At 37.6% G+C, this 18,988-nt stretch overlaps 1 protein-coding gene across 4 annotated transcripts in view; it reads left to right on the forward strand.

Annotated features, from left to right (window-relative positions):
- The window catches only part of LOC124789325, a 133,344-nt gene that overhangs the window by 56,760 nt on the left and 57,596 nt on the right, over positions 1 to 18,988 (forward strand). The window contains exons 5-6 of one of the 4 annotated variants that reach the window (XR_007016113.1): positions 5,408 to 5,545; positions 18,463 to 18,696. The exons of 1 other annotated variant lie outside the window; for it this stretch is intronic. Coding sequence is in view for 1 of the 3 variants with exons in the window: in XM_047256641.1 (XP_047112597.1) it covers positions 5,408 to 5,545 (138 nt within the window). In the remaining 2 variants the exon portion in view is untranslated. The remainder of the gene's footprint in view (positions 1 to 5,407; positions 5,546 to 18,462; positions 18,697 to 18,988) is intronic. 2 more of the 4 variants (XR_007016114.1, XM_047256641.1) reach the window with 2 other exon arrangements.

The raw sequence follows: 18,988 nt of genomic DNA on the forward strand, positions 1-18,988 counted from the left end.
GTTTACATATTATGAACCACTACCAGCTTGTAATCAGTTTTAGAATAAGGTGGTAGCATTCAGATGAAACAAGAAAGAAAATTAATCCAAAATTAAGTATCTAACGAATGAAACAAATCTCATTAAACTGACTGCAATTGTTATCACAAGAATAAATTATAGCGGAGAGACCTGTTTTGGGGATAATACAAAAAAACCACATTAAATCGCAGGACGAGCGAAAGTTCGAGAAGTGGTCTCAGTCATGATTGCAATATTTCATTTATTATTAGTTGCTGCTGTGTCACAGGTCCTGCAACCTAGAAGATACAGATGTCTGTGTGTCATTGTTGCTGCAGAAGGCCTGGTAGGGTAACAGTGACTCCAGCTTGTCTGCTAACTTTAATGAGTGTGGGGTGGGGAGTGGTGAGTGGGCAGCAAATTTTGTCGTGGTACTAACTATGGGAACTTATACTGTGTCCTTTAGCTTTTTATGAATGTCTACCATACCTAAAGTGCAGTTTGCATGAAACCATTTGCACTCAGATTCGAATTGACTTTAAAATTGGTGAAATACTTAGCAATAGCATACATTGCAGCAGAAGGTGGTAAAAGTCTAGACTGAGGCCAGTGGCACACTTACGTGTTTTATGCAGCAATATTGTTGATGCTCACCATGAAGTATGATGCAAATGATAGGGTGTTAACACTCTCATGTCAGTATAAAAGCAAAATCTGCAAGTCCCCCCCAAATAATTAAAATAAAAATTAAAAATTTAAAAAAATTGCAACATACCCAGAAGAAAGAGCCAAATGTTTGTGTCAACGAAGTTTCACGGCTCCACTGTTGGGATGAAGACTATTACAATGATGATTAAAAAATGTGGTACTGCAGATGACAGGCTAAACAGAAGAGGCAGTGAAGATAAAAATTAATGTAAACAATTTCTTTTGTGTATTTTATTTCTCCTTGTATTATCAAAATATAGATAACCAATAAATGGCATAAGTTTAGAATAAGTTTATGATAACTTTTTAGGCAGATCCTCAAGTCAGTAAAAATTTGAAATTTGATTAGTCAGAATATGGTAAAAAATAAATTTTTCTGAAGGAGCCTCTTAAAAAAAAGGGGGCTCGCCTTAAATTCAGGGTCATCTCACTCTCGGATAAATATGGCATTTATCTCGTACCACTGATGAGCTTTTATCACTAAACTGACAAACTCTTGTCACTTTTAGTCTTTAATGAAGCAATATCACATACTTATTCACTTCTTGAGTAACTAAATTCAATGTCAAACTCAGGATTACTACAGCTATCTTCTTTTGAAGGTGTTGACTAAACAATAACACAGGAGAGGTGGGCTGAAAGTGTATGGTTTGTTGTTGAGTATTCAAAGCTGTATGCAGTAAGGACTATCTAGTAGCAACCACCTCCATTAGAACATGACCGGCAGGCTACACATGTAGGGCCTGATGCTCTCAAGCACCTAAACACTCAACAAGTATCAATGCTGATCAGCCCCAGATCTATGCTATTTCTGAACTGGGGCAAAAACTTGATTGTTGTGCCCCTCCCTCCCCCTGTTGAGCATTCGAGATAGGACATCAAAAATAAAAAAAAGTGATTTTTCAGACATATGTTCATTTTGTGGCACATATCTTTCTGAAGATTTTGGTATATAAAACATATATGTTTGAGGAAATGTAAGACATGTTATTTGGTGTTAAGTGTGCCAAAGTGCAGTGCCACACCTCTTCACATAGTAGCCTTGTATTATATGTCACTGTATTTTGCTCTGTGGAAATCAAACATGTATGTTTTGTAATGGAAGCCATCAAGCCTACATTCGTGGCAGTGGAAATCAAAATGTCCTGTGGTGCCTCTTCTGCTTCCAGTCGGCTGGTTTGACAGCATACCCCCACAAAAAGCTCACAATTAATACTAGGTTGGATTATTTGTAACTGGGAGAATAAAAAATCTTTATTGCCTATTAGCCACTAACTTTCTCTTTTGTGTGACATAAACTTAAATATAGGAAACATAAACCCAGTAAAGACAAGAGACGAGCAAGGCAGTACACATTTCTTCAATCCTTAGGTCCCAGTATTTTTTTCTCTATAATCTAGCTACAGGTTTACATGGCATGCTTTCCTTTCTGTGAAAGAATCTAAACCTCATCAAAGTTTGTCAAACATTCTGCTACATGGACAATCAAAATGACGTTGACTGATACTGGAAAAGCTGTTCATACAAATAGTAACCCAGACTGGTATGGTGTCTTGGTTTGTTTACATCTGTTTTGTTACTGTCTGCTAGATAAAACAAAATAGGCCTTCCTAATATTGCAGCAATTGTAACACACGCCAGATAAGCAAGACTGTTTTGGCACAGATGGTTATTTTTATCTACCTTATTTACATAAATAACACAACAGAATATGATTCATGAAGTACCAATATCAAATGCCTATAAGGCCTACTACAAGCAAAAACTTTTATGTTAGGAAATAGTTACGCATTTCATTCATGTGCTCCAGTTTCTCAAGCAGGAGATCAAAAAGTAGTATTACGAAGTTTTTATACAAATGTGCAATCATAATATTCTTCCATATAATGTTTGTAATGTCCCCATTTTTTTCTCCTTCCTCATTCTAACAATCAATCTTGTCATCATTAATTCTGTAACTATTCCTGCATATGTCAAAACTTATTCTCTTGTTAACTTTACTAATCTTGTCAATGCATTTTTCCACGATATTCCGAGAGTAGAGCTTAAGTGGCTGCTAACCAGGGACTGTACAACTGGCCTTTAGTTGTGTAGAAATCTGGAAAAAAAAAAATCTGTCCAAATTTCATTTTCTTTGCCACACCAAGATGATTAATATGTAATCTTTCATACCTGTTATTCCTGTTAGTTGTCTTTACTCTCATAGTCTGAATCTATGGATTTCGCTAATGATTATAACAACACTGATCATTCGCACACCCAGTCAACCACATTCACTCGTTCAGGTAGCCCCATCCCCTTTTGTCCACAGGAAAGTTTTTTATTTCTAGATGCAACAGGGATTACCCTGGCAGAAACGTCACATACACTATGTATGCATTCGATAATCAACTTTGATTCTTTCAAAAACCAACTTAGAATGTGTTCAAAAATACTCAAAAGCCAACAGAGATACGTTTCAAAATCATGTGGATAATTGATAGATCAACATGCGCTGGATGCTAGGCACTTTTTGAAACAAGAGTTTTTTCTTAAAGAATATGAATTTGGCACCGCCTGAAATTGTCTCCCAGGACAGATACCCCTGTTTGCAACCTCCTCCCCTCAGATCCAGGTCTGGTGCTGAAACAGATATGTCAAAATAATAAAAATGAGATAACTCAGGGTTTTATGTTAAGGGGTTAATGGCTGTGTACGATGAAGGTGTGAGATATATACATTTTGTTATCTTGATTTTGTGAAATGGAATCACACTGTGTTTAGGGCCCATAGGCAAATGCAAGTAATTGTAGAAAGTAACCAGAAGAAAAAAAAAAAAGAAAAGAAAAGAAAATCCCTCTCTTTTGATTTTGTACCATTGACACAGAGATGGGAGTTTTGTTTAGGTTCAATACAGATGCAGAGGCACCCATGCATTTATGCCAGTTAGCTTACATACTCTCATCTACAGCGTAGGTTTTGAGTCTTGTAAATGTACTTTTACTTTTATTGGCAGAGTGTTTGTGCAATACACCATGATGAGATCATAGAAGATATAACAAGGTATTAAGAAACTCCAAAATGGAATAATTGATTAAAAGCTTGTGGATTGTAGGAAGGCTACCTCTTCAATATTTTTAGTACTGATTGAGGGAGATAACAAAGAAATTTTATTACGGCTTTTAGAAAATGTTGACTTGACTGTTAATGACAACCAGTAATAAGCAATGACTGTTATAAAGTGTACTTAGTTGAGAACAGTATGCAGCATTAATTTCACAACTCCCTTTGTCTGCTCAGATCTCAGATATTCATGACTGCTGATTTCCACCAGTGGCCAGATGTGAACCTGTCGTGTGTTTGTGCTCAGAAAAATGAAGTGTTGAGAAGATTTTTGTTGGTTTCATAACCTGCTGATTGTAGTGTGCACAGACCATCTTCACAGAGTTTTTATTGGAGGAAAAAAAAAAAAAAAAAAAAAAAAGAATTTGTCATCTCTATGGACTATTTAATATTAGCTGATCTAGTTGCTCAGTTGTGGTATCATGTAATGAGCCTCTTTGTGGTATATTTTTCCATACTTTGTCTTCCAGCCCAGCTGCAAAGCCACCAGTATAACCATCCTGCAATGTCCAAATTTCATTGTAATCTCTTAGAGCCCAAAGCCTTTACCTGGACACATTAAATATGTAGTACTATGGTTTTCACTCAGACCCCTGCAGCTAAGGCGTAGTAAATTAACTTTTCACCATGCTAACTCTATTATGCTGCTGCACTGCACCATGTTATAAATAGTTACAAGTTAGTTGGCATTAGGAGTACCATTAATGTTTTTAATGATGATGACTGATGGTAACATGCAGGAGATTTAAACTTCAATGTTGACTTTAACAAAATCAAACAATGGAACATCCAGGATGGACTCAGCATCTCCTTTTTCAAGTGATAACCTTTGAAACCTCTAGTTAATTTTTTTTTGTTCGCACCTTCTATTATTATTATTATTATTATTGTAGTAATTTACAGTGATTATCCAGATGGAATTGTATGATAGTTTATAAATGCACAGAGCACAGTACTGGACTAAATTTGTCACGAGGAAGTATCTCATGCATTGTTGGTGCATGAAATTTTCTTAAGGTCATGAAAATGTCCAAGTGTACGGTTCAGGCGGCAGCCATCCCTCCACCCCTGCTTATTGTAGAGAAGTATCACTATACATTTATAGGACACAGCATATATTTCCTGCATATGTCATGATCCTCATTTAATACAGAAGTAGCATGAAGTGATTGTTATGGAAATTATGTTCTACTCGGGTCCCAAAGAATGTGACGTTAATGTATTAGTTGTATGCATGGTGTCACAGTGCAGAATGGACATCAGAATACAAATGTTGATCCTTTGTTATAATGAATATTTATGGTGCTGCAGGATCTATTGCAACTTGTGTGTCCATGTAACTGTGTCTTTTTTTCTGTTTGTGGCCCTAGAGGAATTAATTTTCGTGTTGACTCTAACCTATTACCATTATTAACTACGTGTGACCAAAAAGATGATGACCAAAACACACTGCATGTGAAAATGATAACTAGTGGCAGTGCCACTGCGTCAAAAACATGAAATATAATATGTCAGTGGTTTCTTATTTTTAATGCTAATAATTTATGTAGTTATGGAAGTCTTAGGGCTGATAGTCACATTCAATGTTCCATTTTAGTCTGGTGACTTTGTTATAATGAAGAGTGATACAGCAATGGAGCATCCACCACTATGGAGAATAGATGGGAGAACTCTCCTTCAAAAATATGAAAGCTTTGAACAAAGTGGTAAAACTCTCTACAGGAATATTTCCACGGTAAGATATTATTTTAGTTGTGATAATCAGTATGTAATAAAGTGGTAATAATATTCAAAACTGAATTGAACATCGGCAGTAATGTATTATTGAGTGCACATTTCATTGAGAATAAAAATGTGTGAGGAACTGATTCCCCAGTCTCCACTCTGCCTGATTGCTTGTTTTGTTTATAAAATATTCACACAATTGTGGTTTTAATGTTGTACTTGTTTTGAAACCTGAATCATGGACATCTTCATCTATTGACATTGTCTTGAGAAATTTCTGTTTGTTCTGATGAAATTATCACCAATCCTTCCTTAACTGTTTTTGCCATCATTAAATGTTGATTCAATTCCCTCAGTTTTTGCAGAGATTTGAACTTTGGCTGCCCAGATGATAATTAATGCCAGCAAGGAAATAGAATCTTGCACATGGTCATTACAGGATATGTTCACAAATCCTGTTGCCAAATGTATTTCTTCATCATATGTTTTCCATAGCTGTATCGGCATTGGTTGTGTTATTGTAGAGTATCAAAATTTGGCATCAAACAAGAGCGAGGAGAAGCAAACCACTCACATGCAACTGAATAGTGGGTGGCACGAAGACACATGTAACAGATCATAAAAGCACAGTAGTTTCTTTTAGAGCTTTTTATTCCTTCCCCCTCCCATCCCCTTCCCCTTTCTCCTCTCCCATCATTTCCTGCACCTTTTCCCCCTCTCCCATTTTTAAACTAGTGGGCATTCAGGTTATCCAACAAGGTATGACTGGTACACATGTGGGAGTAAGCATGACAGAGAAAATTGAAGAAGCAGAAATAATAATGAACAGAAGATAGGTAAATGAAATTTGCATGAAAAATAAACATTGCAGAGAATGTAAGACACTACTAGGAATGGGTTGAAGAGAGCTAAGGTGTCAGAATAGTTTGTTTATGGGAATTTCAAGATGGAAACAAATCATTTATTTCAGGTTAATGTTGCTTTTCCTCACTGAGGTTGTATTATAGTAAAAAAAAAAATTCAACATAAAATAGTTTTTGGGAAAAGTATAAAACAAATTAAAGAAGATTAGCATTTAATGTCCCATTGGCTTTGAGGTCATTAGAGATAGAGTACACACTAAGAATATCTCAAGGATGTCAAAGGAAATTTGCTGTGTCCTTTCAAAGAGGCCATCCCAGCATTTGCCTTGAGCAATTTAGGGAAACTGTGGAATACTTAAATCTGGACGGCTGGATGTGTATTTGAACCATCATCTTCTTGAATGTGAGTCCGGTGTGCTAACCACTGTGCCTCCTTGCTCAGTTTGGGAAAATTAATTCTGAAACTGAAATAATTTGCAACTAATGTGAAAGGTAACTGTGTCCTGCAGAAATAATGTATTCAACCATGAATGCTTGTGAACTTGCATGCAGGTAATGTGCGCTTTGCTTCCTGGCTTTGTCAGTTTGATGGATGTAATTATTTGAATACTATCTATGCATTTTTTCTTAACTTTTTAGTCAAACAATACATTAATGTTGTTGCAGTCATTGCTGAACACCTCTGTTTTTAATAATTTGATATCTACATTATAGTAAAATATATAGTGCACATCAGAAGTACTTTTACAAACTTTCGGATTCCTCATAACATAATTAAAAGAAAGTTAACAGAAAATGGATGCTAGAATTGCTTCATTTTTTATTTATTAATGAGAGATCATTTTACAAAATTCTCAAATCAGAAACTTACAACAAATGTTCAAAATGTCCTCCTTTTGTTTCTACCCCTAAGCATATAATTTTTGGAGACAAACAGTTGCCCCTTTCATATATGACACTTCCACGACATGATGAAATTCTCATAAACATCAGGATTTGCTGCCAGCGATCTGGGTAGGAACATGGCAGATGATATACCTCCATTGATTTCTGTCCCAGTATAGGTTTTTTCCTCTCCAGTTCATTATACAGTATTCCTCTCCTATTGAGATCTTCAATATTCTGATCTGTTCATCTCTTCCTAGACTGCCCAACTGGTCTTTTTCCTAGTACCTCCATCTCCAAATTCTGACATGGAGTTAGTGTCAGGTGCATTAGCTTCACATGACCTAACCAGTTCAGTCCTGCAGCACTCATTCTTTCCTCCATGGTCAAGATCACCTGCAGGTCTCTCCTTACATATTTGTCCTGACTCTGTCCCTCTTGGTGTTTTGAGCTAAAGAACTTCATTTAACATGACTGTATCTGACTTTCTTCTCTCTTATTTATGACACAGGTCTCCAGACTGTATCTCATGATTGGCAGGATATATGTGTTATACATGGTCTGTTTAGTTCTTAAAGGCACTCCTTTGTCCCAGATTAGGTTTTGTACTTGGTGGAAGAAGCTGAAAACTTTTGCTGCTCTGTTTAAAATTTTTAGCTTGGCACTTCCACCACTCGATACAACACTACTGAGGTATTGAAATTTTCATGCATTCAACCTTCTATCCTTCCAGTATGATCTTACAAGGTTTTGGTGTCCTGCTCATCCTCATTGACACTGCCACACTCTGACATTCAACTTGAATTCCTTAAATTTTTTATTCCAGTAATCCATTCTCCTCTGAATCTTCATTTTTGTCTCTTCTCAAATGGTGATGTCATCAGAAAAAGCAATCTTCCATGATTGTGTCCATAAGTGTGATGAATAGTATTTGGGAAAGTGAACTGCCTTGCTGAACATCTCTCTTTGTCTGAAATCATTTTGATCTTCCACCTCCTCCTTGTGCACTGCTTTCACAACCTTTGTACAGTACCTGAATTATTTTAATTAGTGAGTCAGGGATATTATGTTTTCTCAAGCATTCCCATATTTTATACCTTGTTACACTGTCATATTACCAGATCCTTTTCTTTTTCCAAATACTTTTTCATTAAATGAAGGAGGGGAAAAATGAGGTCTGTTGTTCCCTTGCTCTTTTGAATCCATGCTGTTGTTCCTGAAATTGATGTTCAAGGATTTTTCACAGTCTCTTTTCTGTGATCTTTTCTATTACCTTAAAGGAATGTGAGAGCTGTGTGATTCCTAAGTCCCTGCTGCATTTCTTTTTACTTCCTTTCTTAAACAATGTTATTATACTTTCCTCTTTCCTGTCATTCAGCCCTTTTCTCTCTTTCTATGCCACCCTCAGCATCTGATATAACCACCGTATTCCTTGAATTCCAGCTGCCTTAATCATATCCACTGTCAGCTCATCCACTGCTGCTGTCTTCCGACCTGTCACGTTTCAGGTCATTTTCAGTTTCTGCCCAAGAAATTGGATGCCTTTTCTTCCTCTACTTTAGTGTCTTCAATGTCACTTTCTTGTTCATTTTCCCCATTCAGTAAGACTTCAAAATAATTCATCACTTCCCTTGTGCATTCCACATCCCTGATAATATTCCCATCATTTGTTTCAATCATTTTTATATCTTCCCTGTCAGATCTTTTACTTTTCAACAACCCATGGCATTATTTGTGCTCATTCAACAGTCAAATGAGCACAATGTAGGGAGACAGGTATGTGTGTGTGTGTGTGTGTGTGTGTGTGTGTGTGTGTGTGTGTGTGTGTGTGTGTGTGTTTTTTTTTCTCCTACAGCGTGAGAAAGGAATTCCATTCTGAAAGCTAGCAAAGTAAAGCTCTGTACCTGTTGTGTGTGTATCTGTCAATGACACAGCACTTCTGCCTTTCGGTGTGTCGTCTCCTTTATTCCTAAACAATTCATTATTCAGAAGAGTCATCATCTTCTTCTCGATTTTATTCATAGAATAAACATGTATATATGTCTGAGGCAGCACCATTCAAAAGATTGAAAATCTTGTTATGTCTACATGAGACATTAAAACCATAGTGTTGCCCTTGCCAGCTGGTGAAACTACTGTTTCCTTCTCCTCGTTTGTTGCACTAATTGTTCCTTGGAGATATTGGATTTTAGCTTTGTCTCCGTGGAAAGCACTCTACAGCTTTTGTGTTGAACCTCTTCTGCTGCTTCTGGTGGGAGAGATGCTCCAACATGCTCCACAGGGCTAATGTAATCTGCTGTAGCTACCATTTTCGGAGTGTGCAACAAATTTAGCCATTTAGCAAGGATCTCCACTGTATCATCATCTATATGTTTGTCAGTGACATTAATTACAACATGGCTCCCAGTATGTTGCCTTGAGTTTTTGTGCAAGCAATCAAATTTTGCTTTCTGGTGTGCAGAGATTTTCAATTGCATTGATTCTGCTACTGACAATGTCATACTGTCAACCTGTTCCCAAGAATCAACAGAGAGTCTACCCCACATGTAAAGATAGAGATAAAGAAGCTCTTTTGAAATGACATCTAGCATTCATCGGGTATCGTGAATTACCTCTTGTGCTAGAGCCAGGTTTGTTTGGCTTATAAGCATTTTTGCTGCAGGTGTATTAACACAGTGTTTGATTTTGGTGAACATAGGTACGACTTATTCATCTTGACACATTTTTATGAAGGTCACCATATTGAGAAGCTGAAATTTGTTCTGATGGAGCTTATCCTACTTTTGTTCATTGTTGGAAGTATCTTCCCCATAGAGTGACGTGATGTGGTCTCTTGCTTTTTTTTTCAGTGTAATTTATTAATAAGTTAATAAAGTTCAAACCAATGTGTTTCTGTCAACACGTAAATGATATGTTTGTGGTGTGGCTACATGGAACAAAAAAGTTTGAAGAGTTCCTGGAACATTTAAAGTCTTATCCATTATAATATAAAATTCATGACAGAATTTGAGAAAGAGCTCAAACTATCTTTCATCACCATGTTAGTCAAGAGAAAATTGGACAGACCCCTGGATCACAGTGTATGTAGAAAACCCACACACAGTGACCTCTGTTCCCATGCCTTGAACCATCACCATCCATCTTCAAGAAATTCTTTACTAAATATTCTGGTCCTTTGAGCTCAAACACTTTCACACAAGGAGGGCTTTGCGAATTTACACCAGTGAATAGTGTTCTAAAGAAATGGGTACTCAGAGCATTAGATTCAGCAAGCATTGCACTCAAAATTAAGAATTCCTGAGGAAGAGATTGAGACTGACACACAGAAAGACAAGCCAAGGATTGCTTATCCACTTTATGCTGGTCTAATATCTGGAAAAATGGGTAATTTCTGTGGAACTTGGCATCCTGTGTATTTCACTCCCATCAGAAATGTTAAAACATCATCTTTGTAATTTTAAACATGATCTAGGCCCCTGAAAGCTGGGTGTATACTGCTTTCCATCTGAATATGACATTTCTTACTTGAGGCAGGTTATTAGAACATTCAAACAGAGGTGCAAGGAACATCAGAAACACACCCAACTAAAACAAGCAAGCAAATCAAACAGTGGAAAGTCCAGGATGAAATAGCAACAGTGTTATGAAAAGGATGGATTGCTGCTTGCCATGTAGAGGAGACATTGTGTTGCAGACAGGCACAACGAAGAAACTGCTATACATTTAAGCTTATAACCAAAAGACTTTCTTCTGAGGAAGCAATCACACACACTCATTCACACAATCACTAATCACACAGACACGACCACTGTGTCTGGCCACTCTGGCTGGACTAAGGACTCCAACTGTGGATGATGGGAGAACCAATCTGTTGCAGGTGGTGTGGTAAGGAGGAGCCATGGGGTGGAAAAGGGGAGGGATAGCAGGGTAGGGGCACAGAAACAGATCTCAATGTGCCTTCTCTCTCCTGTCACCAATTACCTCCCACATCCCCACCGTCTGGCCACAAAGGAGCACTCTGCTCATGTCTCAGTACCACCTAGGGTGGACACAACTGAATCACATTCTCCGCCAGGGTTTCGGCTAACTCTTGTCATGCCCTGAAATGAGGAAATGAGGACTATCCTTCCACCCTTCCCACAGTGGTATTATGCCATCAACCAAATCTATGCAGTACCCTTGACGTCCCTACTCCACCCTTGTTCCCAACCCTTTGCGTCATGGCTGATATCCGAGCAGTAGACGTAGGTGAGAGCCCTGTCCCATACATCTTCCCACCACCAACTACTCCAGTCTCCTATCCCATCAAAGGGAGAGATATCTGTGAAATCAGTCATGTAGTCTACAAACTAAGCTACAACAACTGTGCTGCTTTCTACATGGGGATGAGCTGTCTATCCACATGAATGCCGACTGACAAACTGTGGCCAAGAGACAGCTGAACCACCCAGTTGCTGAACATGCTGCCTAATACAGTATGCATTGCGTCAATGACTGCTTCACAAGCTGCACCATCTGGATCCTTCCTACCAGCACAAGCTTTTCTGAATTGCACAGGTGGGACCTCGCCCTGCAATGTGTCATACGTTCCCATAACCCTCATGGCCACAACCTTTTGCTAGTCCCCATTACCTGCACTCAGTCCTTTTTTTCCCTTCTCTGCTGGCAGCACCTAGCAGCCCCCTGTCCACACCACATCCCCACATGCTACCACAAGCAGCATTACACGTTTCCCCACCCCTCGCCACACTATCCCTATCACTCCCTGACCTTGTCTCCTCCTTATTCCTGCAACCCATGCCATATTGATTCTCCCATCAGTCACAGTTACAGCATGTAGTCTGGCCACAGTGGGCAGAGGCAGTGGTCTTATATGTGTGTGTTGTGCTTTTCTGAATGTGTATGTGTTTTTGGAAGAAGGCCTTTCGGTCAAAAGGTTAAATGTATAGCAGCCTTCTTGTTGTGCCTGTCTGTGAAACAAGCAAATCAGCTGTTACAAAGCACTGTCTCAAAAATAATTATGATACAAATTATGAGGAGGTGAGTATCTTGCTGTAGGTGCCAAATTTTTGGTGCAGTGGAACTCACGAATATGGAAATATCTAATAAACAGGAATCGAGGTTTCAGTCTAGATGAGGCTTTGTGGGGTGGCGGGTTGATTATCATAATAATCAATCATTAGTCATAGGAGGAAATTGTAATTTTTGTAAATATTGTTCGCTGTCTTTTATGAGAGCCTGGGAACTATTACAGTGGTCAGCCAGAAAGCGATGGAGAGCATACTGACCATAGTTCCCAGTCTGTAAGTCCATGTTCTTGTCCAGCCCATTGAAAGAAATGTTTCTATTCTCTATTTGCTCAGCAGGATCAGGACTATGATTATAAACAAAGATTTTGAACTTCAATTGATACATACATTTGGTAAAGTTTCACACGCCCAACTTTGTAATATTCATTACGTTCATACTGATAGTAAATCTCTCTATCCAAAACAGCACTATGAGCAGTTCAGAGGCGACCTCTATGGTAAGTTCCTACAAAATTGTCTTTCGCCATGACTGATGATAGTCAAAATAAATGTTCGCCACGAAAGTGGAAAATAATTGTCACCCCTTGTCACGCAGATTTGCTAACATTACGGGTGGCATACCAACAGTTACTTTTGCAAAATCTAAGCGATCCAGGATGGTGTACAGTCCTCGCGAGTTCACTTTCTATTATTACTAAAAATAAGCGTTTTGTAACAGCCTGTCTCTGACATTATCTGAGGCAGCATGCACTCTGGCATTTGACTGACACAGGTCTTATGGTGGCTGTATGCGAAGTGAAGCCTAGTGTTGCCTCTCGGGCTGTATTTATATACAGGGTGAGTCAGGAGGAAAGGTACATGCTTTAAGGGGTGATAGTATTAGTGCTTCTGAACAGAAAACTTCATATGGACGTATGCCCTATTCCGAATGGCTTCCAAGATGGAACACATTTCATATGATTTTTGTATGTTTTTCTTGAATAACCCGAAAACTACACCCTACAGCGAAAATGTGTCACAATACAAAATTAAACTGTACTAAATTTCCTATGAATAAGGTTCTATTCATTTTTTCCTCTAGAACTAATGGTTTGTACAAAGAGAGCGTGAGAATGTTGAAAAACTCTCTTGATGAGCACACGTTGTAGTATATTGAGGTAGCAAGTAGAGACAAACTGTTTCATATGGGACACTTGTGGTGTATAAGTCAGGTAACTACCTCAAATTGGCCTACAAAAACTACATAAGCTACAGCACATGCATGTTTTTGAACATTCTCGCACTCTATTCGCACAAACAATTAGTTCTAGATAAAAAACTGAATAGGACCTTTTTTGTAGGAAATTTAATATAGTTTAATTTTGTACTGTGACATGTTTTTGCTGGAGGATGCAGTTTTTGAGTTATTCAAGAAAAACGTACAAAAGTGATATTAAATGTGTTCTATCTCAGAAACCATTCAGAATAGGGCATACACCGAATGAAGTGTTTTGTTCAGAATCACTCAAAGCATGTACCTTTCCTCCTTGTGGCACAGCAGATGGCCACGGGAACAGCTGCTGTTATCCACCCTATGTCCATGGTAGCAGTCTCTAAACAGCCACTTTCTCGGACACACAGTATTTTATAACAATGTCATGAATCAATTTAGAATGTTCATAATTTTTGTATGAATATAGTTAAGTTTGTTAAAATCACAGAAAAAGTTTTAGCTCGCTTGCATTAAAACTTTGCCTTCTAGAATTTTTAGAATGGAACTGACAGTAGCACATGACCTCTGAACAACAAATTTAAGAGACCTTGTATTGATTGTTATTAATGTCAAGGTCCTAAAACGTGCTATAGCTGTATTACTTAATAGGCTTCAACATGTGCTGTAACCAAAACTTTCTAGCATTAATATAGGAAATACTTAATCTACTACAAATAAGGCCGGCCGGTGTGGCCGTGCGGTTCTAGGCACTTCAGTCTGGAACTGCGTGACCGCTACGGTCGCAGGTTCGAATCCTGCCTCGGACATGGATGTTTGTGATGTCCTTAGGTTAGTTAGGTTTAAGTAGTTCTAAGTTCTAGGGGACTGATGACCACAGATGTTAAGTCCATAGTGCTCAGAGCCATTTGAACTACAAATAAGGAAGTTTTTGTTCCAAATTTAGTTTTCGTAAATTACTCGAAAACTTTTAGAGTAAGCTTAATGGGATCACGTAGTTATTATTTTCATGTTGAACTGAAGTGTCGTGCAAATTTTCACATTTCTAAGTCTAATATTTAGTGCCCTCAATTTTTCTTAAAACCGTGAATTCTGACCAACATTTTGCTTTAATCACTTTGAGACTTGTACCAGTTAATTTTGACATACATCTGCACATTATGACCAATATCTGGCTTCCTAGCTTTATTATTTAGTGCCACTAATTAGTAAAAAAAACAATGATGTGTTTAGGTAAAATATTGATCTAATCAATCTGATACTTAACTTCTAATTTCATTCATAATTATGGTGCAATACTTGTATCTTCTGTGCTACACACAGACGCATTATGGTGACATGACGCTACTAACAGTGAACTTGGGTAAGCCCCGACACACTCGCTCGCCTCTGTATCTCTCAAACAATACAGCACTTGTTTCACCACAGCTTGGTGTCCAACTCTAACTTATTATAGTCTCACCAGCCATCTGGGCATCGGGAATCAAAATCGCAATCTCTATATACGAGGGTTGGAACTTTAGTAGTGGCAACTATTTATTTACAGCTCGTACAAAATAGATATGTGTTTCAAAGTTTTACTGACCTTCCATATAGTTGTCACCAACATTGTGTATATCTCATTGCCAGCGATGTGGAAGTCGTAGGATACTCTTAGCAGTGCCATTTGCGTCGACAGTTTGAGTGGCGCGGTCTATTGCCCAACGAATCTGTAGTAGTTCTGAAGCGAATGCCATGAAGTGTTTCCTTCAGTTTAGAAATCAAGTTGAACTTACGAGGGCTTAAGTCAGAGGAGTGTAGTAGGTAGTATAGCACTTAGCAACCCTATTAGTCAAACAAATCAGTAACAACTTGCACTGTACATGCTTGAGTGTTGTCCAGCAAAATGGTGGTCAGGTCCTGCAGAAAGCGTCATCACTTCTGTCTCTGTGTTGTTCATTTTTGGAACACAATCTGTGACCAGCTTAGATATAGAAGTGATGACACTTTCTGCAGGACCTGACCATAATTTGTCTGGACAGTGCTCAAGCACATAAAGTGCAAGCTGCTATTGATCTGTTTGACTGATGGGGTTGCTAAGTGCTATACCACCTACTGCACTCCCCTGACTTAAGCCCTCGTAACTTCAACTCTATTTCTAAACTGAAGGAAGCATTTCATGGTATTTGCTTCAGAACTGCTACTAATTCGTCGGGCAATAGACCGCACCACTCAAACTGTCAACACAACAGGCACTGCTAACAGTATCTTCCACATTGCTGGCAACGGGTTATACACAATGCTAGTGGCTACTTTGAAGGTCAGTAAAACTTTGAAACACATATCTATTTTGTACTAGCTGTAAATAAATAGTTGCCACTATTAAAGTTCCAACCCTCGTATAAAAGACTATGTCCTAACTGACTGACTGACTCATCATCATCCAGCCCAAACCACTAAAGATAGAAACTTGAAATTTGGAGAAGGTGTGGATTTGATACAGTAGGCTTCATTTAAGAAGATATTTTTTGAAATTCCAACAGTAAGGGGGTAATAGGGGATGAAGGTTTTTTTAAAAAAATGTCACTATTAAGGCAGTGTTGAAGCTAGACCTATGAAAATTGGTATTTGGTTTCTGGTCAGAAATAAAGGAATATGTGTTTGAACATTTTTGGAAATTTAATGCTAAGGGAGTGAAACAATGGACAAAAGCCTTTTTTGAAAATATATCATTATTAAAAAACTATTAATGTATTGTTAAAGCTACATCTGTGAACATTGGCATTTGACTTCTTGGTTACAAATAAGAAAATACTTGTTTTAGTGTTGTTGGAAATTGAACCCCTAAGGGGCTGAAACATGGGATGAAAATTTTTAAGAAAATATTTCATTACATTAAAAAAAATTTAAAACTAAATTTATGAAAATTGGTATTTCATTCCTCTGCTGGATATAAATATATATTTGTTAGGGGATGGAAGTTGCTATGGAAAAATCTCCACAAGAATGCTAAATGCATGATTATCAAAAACTCTGGACTTCAGCTACCAGAATCACTTTTTGGTCAGAAGTACTTTCGGAAAAGACCATGCTTATATGGGCTTAATTAGCATGAAAAGCTTAGGAGATATGGCAGTTTGTGAACAACATGAAAATTTGATTACATGAAAACAAACAAAAATCTCTGCAGGCCATACAGTCTACAAGAGCGAATCAGTGGGTCTTAAGCTAGTCAGCTATAAATAGCAGTGTTGGACCAATAGTAGTTCACTGTCTGGTTGGAGTCCAGCAGTGAGTAAACATAACAGCACAACTCACTGCACCTGAAGAAGACAACAGGGTCAGTTGTGCAAATACTGCGCAAAAAATGGAAAAGACAAATCGGCTGTATATCTGAAAGCACACCATTAATCAATCATGATGAGAAAACAGGGTCACATTCTGTCAGTAATGCCAGTAAATTGTCTAAATTTTTGTTATTGGTTACAAACCTATGTTGCATTTTACTTTGAAATTAAATGAATATAAACTTTCATTAATAATTAAATCAAAAACTTGCATGTGCAAGGGAAATTCACGTATAAAGTTCGTGAAAATATTTTTGATGCACCTTGTATATAATTATATGCAGCTGTCAATTTGAAATGCAATTTCATTTGCACTTACATAACCATTGGTGTGTCTGTCTGCATTGTGTTTCAGTCTTTGCCTTTGTAGACAATTTGCATGAAACATGGAATGTAGATTCCTGTCCCTTGTTGGTAACGCTGCATGAACAAGGCAGATCTTCCCTCCTTCGCACTGCTACTTGTGACACTCTTGCTCCTAGCTGGAGTTCTCTTTCTACATAGTCTGTAGTATTAGTATAGTATTACTACTTAGTATAGTTTTTTAAAAGGCTACATAACTATATGGCTTGTGTAGTTGGAAATACGTCAGTGTCATAAAATAGTCCAGAAAGACTTGAGTATCTGGGTGGACACACTTCTACGTATCATGCACAATGTTAGTTGTATTCCATTGCTCATTTGTTTCACTATGTGTATTTACAGATATCTCACACTCTTTCATCTCCCTACTCTCTCTTCCTGTGCCCAAAACAATTTTTTTTATTTCCTTAAAAAAATTGTTGTATACATTTTTAGTAAAGCTCATGTCATCAAGAAGATTTATAAGAGAAAATACCGTGATAATCGTGCTATGAAATTTCAGTCATGGTGAGAGCTTTGACCAGAACACATCCATACTAAATGATTAGGTCCATTTCTCATAAAAATGGAGACAACTGTAATCAGTATATATCTGCGTCCTCCTGCCTTAACCTAGTCAATGAGACAGTTGCTCAATAATCTCATGGTTGTTGCTCACCTACAACATGCAGTCTGTTCACTGCCATTGTGCATTGTTTAATTCACTTAGAATATACCTTACTGAAAAGGATTTCATATGTGCTCAGGGTAGATACCACAGGATTATACTAGTGTTATTAATAACAAAAGAAGTTGGAACCTTCATAAACATTTTTAAAATTTGTATTTACAGCTAAAGTCTTCTGAATTTTTTATTTGAACTTCACTTACGTAGAGACCAAATAAGACTTGTGAAGAGGGCGGATAACATTTATGTAGAGCACAGATAACAAAGAACTTCATATTTAAATGTGCTATTGTAGTTGTCTTGCAATTCTGATCAATTTAATTCTCACATTTATCTTATACTATGCATTTGTATTAAAAGTAGCAGTATGCACATCTTATAAATTTGAATTTTTTGTATCATTTTGGGTCTTTGAAATGAACAAGCAATTACAAAATTTGTTATCAGCCAGCTGCTGCTTGTGACATACTTTATAATTGATTTGATTTAAAGCCTTTAGCAAATGAGTTCTGGTGGTTATTCATGTGATTCAGGATGAGATGAAGTTAATTTTACTATCTACACACTTTTTTGTTACTTTCAGAGAGGGTAGCAGGGAATGGAGCGATCTACCTGCACCTCACACAGTTACATCCTTGGCAAGTGCAGAGTAATCTCCAGCTAACTCTTTGTGCGTTGGCATCAAGAGAAAATGGGGCCTGTATTTTGGGCATCACACCAAGCAACTAGTGAGGTCAAAACTGAATTGTGTGGCCCACAAATGTCAAAATGTTTTATGTTATCAATGCTGAAATTGCTGCACTAAGAAGAGTCATGGGTAATGCCTGTGATGGATCATGAACTTGACTTATTTTCACACAAACAGAACTGCTCAGCAATGGCATTATGTTGTTACAACTGTCCCATGTTGGTCAAGCACAAAAGTGGCAGGAGCTCAAGTGAGCATAGTGTGAGGCCTGTTGTTTAATTAAGTGCCATTTTGAAATACAAATAAAACAAGTAGACTTTTCTTAGCAATGTTATTTTTACATGAAAGGGTGTATTTAAATTACTTTTGTACAAAATTCCCATCAATATTCAGAATGTTTTTTGTGTGCAAGTATTTGAAA

Source organism: Schistocerca piceifrons, chromosome 3, assembly GCF_021461385.2.
Source record: "Schistocerca piceifrons isolate TAMUIC-IGC-003096 chromosome 3, iqSchPice1.1, whole genome shotgun sequence".
NCBI classification, from domain to species: Eukaryota; Metazoa; Arthropoda; class Insecta; order Orthoptera; family Acrididae; genus Schistocerca; species Schistocerca piceifrons.